The 11158-nt window shown below is 47.2% G+C and overlaps 1 protein-coding gene across 1 annotated transcript; it reads right to left on the bottom strand.

Annotated features, from left to right (window-relative positions):
• Positions 1-1459: 1459 nt before the first annotated feature.
• LOC132592255 (phospholipase A2 inhibitor and Ly6/PLAUR domain-containing protein-like) lies at positions 1460-10849 on the bottom strand. The gene is made up of 5 exons (XM_060275264.1): positions 10789-10849; positions 9240-9398; positions 6102-6242; positions 4515-4640; positions 1460-1512 (listed from the first exon to the last, which is right to left on the bottom strand). Exons 1-5 carry the CDS (start codon positions 10847-10849, stop codon positions 1460-1462), a joined length of 540 nt encoding a protein of 179 aa, XP_060131247.1.
• Positions 10850-11158: the final 309 nt, after the last annotated feature.

The raw sequence follows: 11158 nt of genomic DNA, 5'->3' as shown, positions 1-11158 counted from the left end.
TTCCAGTTTTTTCCTAGTCCTGGCTTGCCTTAGGGTTCAAACAATCCCGTTTCCTTCCCTTCTCCACCTGGTTCTGCCTTCCACTCCATCCCAGGCTTTGCCTATATTGTGGGAGGGTTCCAATGTCTCTGCCTCTACTGCTGTCCTCACTCTCTTTCTCCAGACATGACTTCCCTTTATACAGCAGGACAGGTTGGTGCATTGGGGTGAATGCCTCTTCAAGCCTCAGCTTGCCCTCTGTTGGCCCCCACCTGCCTGCCCTCTTATTTCCTACCAGTCCAAGGGGAACCTATCAGCTTCCTACTTCTCCTTAGTTTGAGTGCTGTCCCTCGTAGAATGGATGGTGGCAAAACTAAAATGAAATGGCGCTGCCTGTCGTTGGCTATGGCTCCACCAGCTGTTGGCATTCCCAGTCTTCTGCTGTACCATTCCTAATGGGCACCAGCCCCCACTGGATAGATTGTGGTAAAGCACCAGCCGAGGATGACACCAGCCAAGGCCAACACCTCCCTTACCAAACATTGTGCTCTCGTCCTTGATGGCCATACAGACATCCAAATCTTGGTCACAGTCTGAAACTTTGGAACCTTTGACACCTTTTTGACACTTCAAGGGAGCTGGAAGAAGAGAGAAGGACATCATTTAACTTTGGGACTGAAGTGCCCTCAAGCTCTGAACAAAACGGGGAAAGACTTTGCTCCAGTCAGTGCATAATGCTGGCTATGGACACAGTATATTCTCTGGAGTACACACCACAATGCGAAATCTAAGCTTTTGGATCAGACTTTGGCTGTGTACATACCATACCTTTAAATGGTATTTAAAGCACATGATCACCCCCTCCTCCCCATCCTGGGAACTGTAATTCACCCCTCATGGAACAACAATTCCTAGCACTCTAAGCAAACTACAGTTCCCAGGATTCATGGGTGCAAGTCATGCATGGTGTTGTCATAATTTACAAATCTTAATACACCTTTTTAAAAAAATAATGCATGGCATTTAACCAGCCAAAATGCCATCTTGCCCGGTGTTCTCCTTCCAGTGATCAACAACACCCATTTTCTCTGCCGTCAAAAGTGCCATAATTTCTGCCACTCCCAGTTCCACCTGCAGCATGTTGAGTTTGTCGAGAAAGCCAAGAGAAGGACAAGTGGGAGCAGGAAACTACCGAGGCAATAGCATTAGGCTGGTTAGATGTCAGGCAGCCTAGCTACCCATACAAAATACCGGTATGCACCTTGAATGGTAGTCCTACTCAGAGTAGACCCGTTGAAGCCAGTGGACATAACTTAGGTTCATTTGTTGTGATAGATATACTCTGACTAGGACTTAGCTGAATAACTGTGTATTTGAGCTACTACCTTTAAAATTTACAGCGGGCTTAACAGTGGTTCTAACAGCAGTGGTTTGATCTCCAGACAGATTACTACCGGTACCAGTATCCTTGTTGCCAAATTCACCTGCTGAAGTGCTGGCCTTGAAGTCCAAACACAGACACTAGCCCTTGATTGGTTACTGGTGGATTGATTATTGAATTTCTATACCACTTACTATATTAAAAGTATCTCTAAGTGGTGTACAAAAAGCTGAGGCAAAAACAGACAAACAAAATATTACAAAAACACACATTGTCTTACATTAATACAAAATTACACACACACACACTCATTCATTTTCCTTCTGACACACCCTTTCCCTCAGCCTCCAGGTTCTCCCAGGGTCCAAACAAACTCTCAGCAAACCCACAAAAGTCTCACAATGAGAAGAATTTCTGTGAACAGCGGATAGCACCCTAGTCACTCACTCTAGAGTTGCTTTTTATGGGCAGGCCGAAGAAGGACAGTTTTTAACCCTCCTAGATAAGCATCAAAAGATGGCACAGTTTATATGTCATTCCAAAGTACTGGCCTTTCATTTTGTCCCTAACAGCATAGAAGGAGAATGGATGTGATCAATGATAAATAACTTACGTGGATCCTCAGAGGCAACTAAGAGTGGCGAAAGAAGGCAGAGAACAAGGAGAGGCACCATGGTGTCATAAGGTAGGGCCAGGAACAATGCTGAGCTTGAGTGCTTCTGGTGCCCAAATTTATGTGCAGAGGGCATTTTATAGATATGTCTGCAATAACGTAACTGAGGCAGTTGCTCCAATGAAATGCAGTATTTGTGTAGTATAAATACCTGTAAAGCAACTGGGTGGAGATGCCCATCTTATTGTGTTGCGCAATGCATACCTAGGGTGCAAGGACTTCCTGGAATGAATGGTGGATTCTGAAAATAAAATTTATGGCAAGCATGATGCACCATGCAAACCTTTAGGTCCTTTGACACACATATTACCTATTATTTGACACACATCTCACATCTTCAAGTATCTCAAGGGCTTTCACATGGAAGATGGAGCAAGCTCGTTTTCTCCTGCGCCGGAGGGTGGGACTCAAACCAATGGCTTCGAGTTACAAGAAAGGAGATTCCAACTAAACATCAGGAAGAACTTTATGTCACTAAGAGCTGTTTCACAGTGGAGTGGTCTCCCTCGGGAGTGTGTGGACTCTCCTTCCTTATAGATTTTAAAGCAGAGGTTGGATGGTCCTCTGCCATGGATGGCTTAGCTGAGATTCCTGCATTGCGGGGGGTTGGACCCATTCCAGCTCGACAATTCTGTGATCCAGGACAGATAGCCATCCAACCTCTGCTTTAAAACCTCCAATGAAGGGTTAGAGAAAAGTACTGTCGTCTGAGAGCCCTTCCACTTGGGGACTGTGTTCTTTAAAGCAGGACATTTGCCCACCTTAGTGGGCAGATGCAGGATTTGGTGCATGAAAAGGGTAGCAAGATTTTAAAACTGGCCCCAGCATGGGATGGAGATGCTTTTCTATCCCAAGGGCCACATTATCTTCTGGGCAACCTGCCGAGGGCCACATGCCAGGTGTGGGTGGGGCACAAGAGAGGATTTTTTAGCTTTGTAGTGGAGGCTGGTTCCTTCCCCCCTAGTGGCACACCCCTTCCTTTTTTTACACCTAGATGAGCAAGAGGCGTCAGAGCTCAAGGACACGTCCCACCCAGGAAAACCTCTTGGGGGGCAAAGAAGTACCAGGGATGGGTGTGGCCTGGGGAGAGTTCTGAGGGCCAGAGAGGGAGACCTCGGGGCCACATTTACCCCCTGAGCCTGACGTTCCCCAACTCTACCCCCAACAGGTGGGAGACCTTCCATTTGGGGCTTTGTTTCAGGGATGTCTTGGACTGGCACAGTCGAGAGAGGGCTGAACCAATGGCCTGTGTCTGAGTCTCTCTCCTTTGACATTGAATTCATTGATAGCTCAACTCATCTCCAGTCAACTCCTCCTCCAGTCGCAGAGAGCTGAGCTGCAGTCGCTCCCTGGTCCTTGCTGCTGCTGTTCAGCTGGTATGCTGTTCTGCTAGGTCCATAGTCCAACTCGTAAACCAGAAGCGCTTTGTTTACTGCTTGGCAATAGAAATCACTGGTGCTTCCCACATCACAGCTCCCTGGCTTTCTTGCGAATGATGGCAGGGTTGTAGCCCTTGGAAGGGTCAGCATCTGTGGTTGGCATCACTGGGTACCTACTGAAGTCCACAGCCCAGCCAGGATCCCATGGCTAACCCCTGTGTCCCCTTGGCCCTCCTTTTCCTCCTGTTTGCTACTGCCTGTTTTTTTCATCAGGTCTCCCACCCTGCCTCCCTTTATCCTACGTTTTTCCTTTCATGCTATAACCTTGCTCTTTACCTCGTGGGCCGCTGTATTCAGGGCTGGGCAGGGATTTTTCCACTTGGCAAATTGGCACCAACAAACTGGCTTTCACTTAACTCAAAGCAATCGATAGGCATTGGGTAAGCCTTAGTCTTGCATGGAGGGGAGGTTGTAGACTCTGCCTGCCCCACCTTGGTTAAGGCTATCCCGTTAAAGGGATCCGTGAGTAGTTGCTTCTGTCTGATGCTCAGGCAGGAGCTAGGTCCATAGCACTCCTCTAAGGGGGACTCCCTCAGGGAGTACCCCTATTTTATATAGGTCATAGCCCCCCCCCCAAGATGTGGTTTACCCTTAGGTGCACTCTCAGCAGATAGGCTGGGGAAAATAAATGGCTTCACCCAATGCCAAACTTTTCACATCTGTAATTGTTAAAAGTTGTGGCCTATTTGAACCCAAACTATATGCTGCTGTCTTGTCTGGTAATTTATTATCTAGGGAGCAGCGAGGTCATGGGGCCTTGGCAGGCAAGTGTAAGGTTTTAGAGATTTTAGAGAAATATGGGGGAATGGAAGTTCATGCTGAAAATTAGTGCGTTCCTCCTTGAAGAAAAAAGATGAAGACACTGATCACGAGTAAGAAAAACCGTAACATTTTATTTGTAATTCCTGAGACCTCGGCACATAGGATTGTTACACAGGTGAGGATGCAAACACAGAGAAACTCAATAAAGCAATAACATTTACAAAGGGGGATCCAGTTAGCTGGATGGCTGCAGAAGGGTCATAATGCCCAGTTTCCCCCTCAGTGCAAACTGCATATTCAGTCACAACATAGAGTTTTCCTGCATAGGGCACAAGGTCATTTCTATCCAAGGAACAAGCTCCATCAGTTGCGCAGCCTTTGATGGAGAAGTTTCCTTCCGGTAAACCTGCAGAGAGAGAGAGAGAGGAGAAAAGACTCAAAATGAGAGGAAGAGCAGGTCCCCTTTCTTCCCTAGCTTGTTTCCCCCTGCATATGATGGGTTGTGTCAGAGTCTAATTGCAGCGGGGGCTTGGCCCAGCTGAATCTGGTGTCCACAGACCCTCACAGTTCACAGGTTCCCCCAACGGCATACTATAAAGAGGGAATGAAGTCAGGGAGGAGGCAGCAGCCAGCGGTGAAGAATAGATTTGGAAAGCAGATAGATTTAGAAAGTGAAGTGTGGAAGAGCAGGAATAAACCTGGAGCTCTTTCTGGGTCACCACTTAGCAGGGATGGCCCCTCTCATTTTACTGGCTGAGGCGAAATGGGAAAATGTTGCCCCAGTCTCCCCTCCAAAATCTTGCTTACTGGGGTCGTGCGGCTGCAGTGGTGTAAAGAGAGCAGTTTGTCTAACTTTTCTCTGAAGTGCCTTTAGACAGCTCACCTGGGCCACTACCCACCCATGTTGCGTCCTTCATCACTTCCTGCCTGCCATTCTGTCATACTGCCTATGGATGGTCGTGCAAATTACAACATGACGACAGCCTTACATTTATATGTATATAGGAAGAAAAGAAAGATGGGATAGGAAGCAAAAATAATAATAAAGGAGTGAAAATAAAAGGAAGGTGGGATCTAAAACTTAAAAGAAAAGAATAATAGTCACCCTGAGGGGTTTTCTGAAATTTCAGTGAGGGAAATGGCACACACCAGCCCCTGGGAGCGTTGTCTGTGGTGAAAAGTACTATGTTGGGCAAAGTTTTGGGAAGCCTATTCTCTGTCTACACTTGCCTCCCATCCTTAATTTTGATTTGGGCATTCTTTCTGGAGAAGTTTCATCTCAGCCTTACTGTTTGCTAGTAGGAGGCAAAGAGGGACATGGGGTGAATGTTTTCTTTAAACACACACATGCAGAGTGGGGGTCATAACTGTGCCCAGTGATCATAAAGTCAATTTGAGAGTGTGTAGTGAGGTCACATCCGCTCCTTATTTACTTTTAACACATGCATATGCCACTTTAAGAGTTGTACCTTCCTCCAAAGAATCCTGGGGACAGTAGTTTGTTAAGCATATTGACCCCATAGAGCTACAGTGTCCAGCACTCTTAACAGACTACAGTTACAAGGACTCGTTGCACTGTCAAAGTGGTACAAGACTTCTTGAAATGCAGGGTGTGGGTTTGACCTAAGTCTCACAGAGTCCTGTTGCCTTTTTCACAAGTTAAGGGGCTGTGGATAAAAGATTCCTCCTTGCCCTACCATCACCCACTTCCCAGGTTCATCCTACTTTCCAACCACAACCCAGGTGGAAAAAGGGGAAATTAATGGTAAGGCAGAAGCCATCTTTAAGGGCTTTCAACAAAGCTCCTTGGAAAGGTCCCAGTAACAGCAGGGTTTGTGTGTGTGTGTGTGTGTGTGTGAAGAAATACCAGCGTATAGCCCAACAAGGGAAATGCACTTTTCTTCGATTCCGGTGCATTCGACGCGCTCTTGGGCCTCGCAAGGGCCCTGGTTAAAACTCTCACACCCTGGGCAAGTCAACCCGTTTTTGGTGGAACTCGCAGGAGTCACTGGAAAACAATCAGAGGAAGATCTCACGTGAGCAAGGGCAGCGAGAGGTAGCTCTGGTGAAACTGACTCAGCCCATGGACCTAAGCAGACACGGTAAGCCCCAAACTTATGCACATTTAACTTGTGCACTTTCAGCTTTATGAGCCTTATTATTATTATTATTATTATTATTATTATTATTGGAGGAAAAAGAGACTCTGGCAATCCCACCTGCCATTGAACTCAATGTGTCCTCACCATACACAATTTTGGCTTTAGCTGTGATCCCCAGAACCTAAAACCCATGTAAATTGTAGTCTGTGCCATGGTAGTCTTGAGGCTGGATTACTGCAGCATACTCTATCTGGCCTGGAAGCTTCAGCTAGGGAAGAATGTTGCAGGTGGAGCGGCAATGAGAACAGATCACCGCCAACACATGACACTCCATGGGCCAGGTTGCCCCCAAGAATGAGCCAGATCCACTGGTCTATCTAGTTCAGAATTGTCTACTGGCTGGCAGAAGCTCTCTGGGGTTTTAGGCATGCCTGGAGATGCCTGAGAAGGACACACTGCCAGGGGGCATGAAAAGGGGTCTGCTGGGGCCCAAACTCTGCTTTTTAACATCTGCATGCAGCCGCTGGGAGAGATCATCAGGGGGTTTGGGCTGGGTGTTCATCAGTATGCGGAAGGTCCTGTGTGAGTGCCTGGAGGAGGTTGGAGGATGGATGGTGGCTAACAGATTGAGGTTGAATCCTGACAAGACAGAAGTACTGTTTGTGGGGGACAGGAGGTGGGCAGGTATGGAGGATTCCCTGGTTCTGAATGGGGTAACTGCCCCTGAAGGACCAGGTGTGCAGCCTGGGAGTCATTTTGGACTCACAGCTGTCCATGGAGGCGCAGGTCAATTCTGTGTCCAGGGCAGCTGTCTATCAGCTCCATCTGGTACGCAGGCTGAGACCCTACCTGCCAGCGGACTGTCTCGCCAGAGTGGTGCATGCTCTAGTTATCTCCCGCTTGGACTACTGCAATGCACTCTACGTGGGGCTACCTTTGAAGGTGACTCGGAAACTACAACTAATCCAGAACGCGGCAGCTAGACTGGTGACTGGGAGCGGCCGCCGAGACCACATAACACCGGTCTTGAGAGATCTACATTGTCTCCCAGTACGTTTCCAAGCACAATTCAAAGTGTTGGTGCCGACCTTTAAAGCCCTAAATGGCCTCAGTCCAGTATACCTGAAGGAGCGTCTCCACCTCCATCATTCTGCCCAGACACTGAGGTCCAGCACCGAGGGCCTTCTGGCGGTTCCCTCGTTGCGAGAAGCCAAGTTGCAGGGAACTAGGCAGAGGGCCTTCTCGGTGGTGGCGCCTGCCCTGTGGAACGCCCTCCCAACAGATGTTAAGAGGAAAACAACTACCAGACTTTTAGAAGGCAGCCCTGTTCAGGGAGGCTTTTAATGTTTAATAGATTATTGTGTTTTATTTTTCTGTTGGAAGCCGCCCAGAGTGGCTGGGGAAACCCAGCCAGATGGGCGGGGTATAAATAATATATAATTATTATTATAATTATAATTATAATTATAATTATAATTATAATTATTATTATTATTATTATTATTATTATTATTATTATTATTATAAACTGCAACAGACCAGTAGTGTCTGCAGATGTAGGAAGCGGCCTCATAGAGTCAGACCATTGCACCAACTAACTTAGCACTGCCTGCACTGACTGCCACAGGTGCTCCAGGGTTCCAGCTTGGGCTGGGCGATAGATTATCCCAAATTGGTTTGAAGTTCGCATCGTGGTTTTGTTTTCATGATGTATCACGAATCATGATTCGTGTGCATTATGCAAAAATCTCAATGTGGGGAAAACCGAGAAGACAGTTAATGCTTCTACATAGCTCCATCCTCATTTCAGACGTCAGGAAATATTGTTATGTTGCTATGTTTAGCTGGTGAAATATCGAGATGTTGAAGACCAGATATCACACAGTCCTAATTCCAGGCAGGGGACATTCCCAAGTCTTTCCTGGAGATGCCAGGAGTTGAACGAGGGACCTTCTGCAAGGAAAGCGCTCTACCACTGAACTAAGGACCTTTCCATGCATTGAGGTCTTCTGCTGAGACCCTCCTTCACCAGACAAATGCTCTTCAGTGGCATGGGAGATGGTCTTCTCAGCAGAGGCAGCAGTTGCAGAACACCCACCCCAACGAGATTTGCATGCCACCTTCCTTGCTATCTTTTTAGCATCAGGCAAATACAGTTTTTTATTTACCCAGGCATTTTAACCAGTTGCAAATCCTAGCCTGCTTTCAAGGGGTCTGTGCGCTGCTTGATTTTAGTGGGGTTGCTGCTGTGGTTCTTGAATCGTGGCATTAATTTTTGTTGTTACACAGCCCTGAAATCCAAAAAAAATAAAATGATGGAAGGTGGTACACGACTCCTTTCTTTCCTATGATGTGGGGTTTGCCTTCTAGGAGTCAGCAAACCCGTATTTACTGATGGGAGAAGTATAATAAACTAAGGTATTATTTGGGAGTGCAGATCAGGAAGTTTAACTAGGAGAACAGAATGCATTGTAGCTTCATCAATGGCATATTGAGTACAAACAGAAAAGTGTGCATCTTTCACTGTGTGACTATTTACAGATATATTTATATAATCTTTGGAAATATTTTAAATTAAAATCACAGATCAATTTTTTGCATTTAAATAATAATATTTCCTTGCATTTATAATATAACAATAATCAAGACCATTATAATAAACGCCTTTCTTTGGCCAGAACTGGATGGTGGCACACCGGGGGTGGGGGTGGGGGGGACGTCTTCTGAGAACTCCTTTAGGTCACTGGTTCAAGGTCACCCATTGCAGATTTGCATCCCTATTAGGGTTGCCTTATGAACCTACCGACTCAAACCTCATGGCCCACCACCGTCCTCAAGAGGGAAGCAACCAAAGGGACACACACGCAGCCTTGAAACACTCCGCAAGCTCAATCAATACTCACTACTTAGAACCAGTTCTTCGTTGCATCCAGCTGTTCCACAACAGGCTATGTTGCTCCGGATTTGCCTGTCCGTGGATGTGCTCAGCGTGAAGGCTCCTGGCTTGCAGCCACTGCGGTTGATGCAGCTTTTGTACACCCCAGTGGGGCTGACACCTCCGCCTGGAGAAAAAGAGGATGTCAATATTCCTCGTGAGCATGGGAGAAATGTTGTGTCGATTGGATCAAAAGCCTATCAGCAGGGACTGCCTCCTCTGATCGGACCAATGGCACGTGTAGCCCAGCATCCTGTTCTCACGGGGCAAAACCTATGGGAAGCCTGAAAGCAGGTTCTGAGCATAAGAGCCATAGCTGCCAAGTTATCCCTTTTTTACAGGGATTTTCCCTTATGCTGAATAGGCTTCCTCGCGAGAAAAGCGAAAACTTGGCAGCTATGATAAGAGCACCCTCCCTTCCTGGGGTTTCCAGCAACTAGAATCCAGGAGCACGCCGCCTCCGACAGAGGAGGTAGAACATACCCATCAGAGTCAGCAGCCGCTGCAAGGCTTCTCCTTCATGAATTTGTTTAGAAGATTCAGGGTGGATAAAAGAAAGTACACCTTCACACAACCCGTGGTAAAAACTATGGAACTCGCTCCCACAGAAGGCAATGATGGCCACCAAATCAGGTGGCTTTAAAAGAGGATTAGGCAAATTCATGGCCACTAGCCATAATGGCTATGCTCTGGCTCCACAATCAGAGGCAGCAATGCTTCTTCTTCTTCATCATCTTTTCATTAGTTTTTACTGAAGCTTTTATGTGCCACAAAGTTCATAAACAAATACATATAGCGTCTCCACTTTCCATTCAGGGAGTCTTTTTTGCATGAGACACTATTGCCACAGACACTGTGCAGTTGGGGGAAAAGAGAGGGGAGTGGGGGGGAGAGTGAGATGGGGGGGGGTAATAATGATCTTTCATTCTATTGCATGGTGTCTGTGCAGGGTTTTTGTGTCAGCATCACACGGGTAGGTTCTTTATTTATAAATCTGTTCATTTTTATTGACATTGCGAGAGATTGGGGTGGTCCAGAGCTTGGATGGTTGTGTCTGGTTGGTTGCAGTGTGGTTTCTTTGTATGTATGTGTGCTGGGCAGAGCGGTTGTTGGGTCAGATTAGCCATATCGATGCATATGCTGTTGTGGGGCACAGGTCTTTGCCTTGTTGTGCTTTATATGTGATACAGGGGAGCCACACCGAGGTGAAGGGGTCCTCCTTTGCTTGTCCCAATGCTTGTGACGGTTAGCTTTCCTAGTAGGGTGCAATGCTTCTGAATACCAGTTGCGGGAAATCACAGGAGGGGCGGAGTGCTCTTGTGCTTTTTGCTGGTTTTCCGTAGGAATCTGGACTAGATGGGCCATTGGCCTGATCCAGCAGGCTCTTCTTACGGCTTTAAGTCACCCAACCAACTCTGTGGCTGAGCAGGGATTTGAACTCATTCCTCCCTAGTGGAGAAGGACCAGAAGCCTACTCTCAGGGAGTGCCTACGGCATTTGCCAACAATTGCACCCACCTAACGTGTTGAACGTCGATAGGGCAACACACACTAGCTCTTTATACGGGCAATGTATCATCTTGCATGTGGCGTCTCCAAGCTCACACTTTGCACACGATAAATTCCTACTGGCAGCTTCTGGAAGCAGAAAGAAAGGATGGAAGATCGTTACAGAAGGGACTATAGGGCTCCAACCTGGGGGCTTTGTCGTGGGTCAGCTGGGAGGTGGCCCTGGGTCCATGGAAGTCAGGAGGACCCACTCTGGTGGCAGGAGGGGGAGTGGAAACAGAGAGCCATATGCACATTACCCCTCTGTAGCCGAGACGGGTCAACTGCAGAGGAAAGCCTGATAGCAAAAGGAGGGGTACAGCTGGGTTTATGGTCTATT

Source organism: Zootoca vivipara, chromosome 6 (assembly GCF_963506605.1).
Source record: "Zootoca vivipara chromosome 6, rZooViv1.1, whole genome shotgun sequence".
Classification (NCBI taxonomy): domain Eukaryota; kingdom Metazoa; phylum Chordata; class Lepidosauria; order Squamata; family Lacertidae; genus Zootoca; species Zootoca vivipara.
Note: the sequence above shows the minus strand (reverse complement) of the source record. Positions and strands in the feature narration are given on the sequence as shown.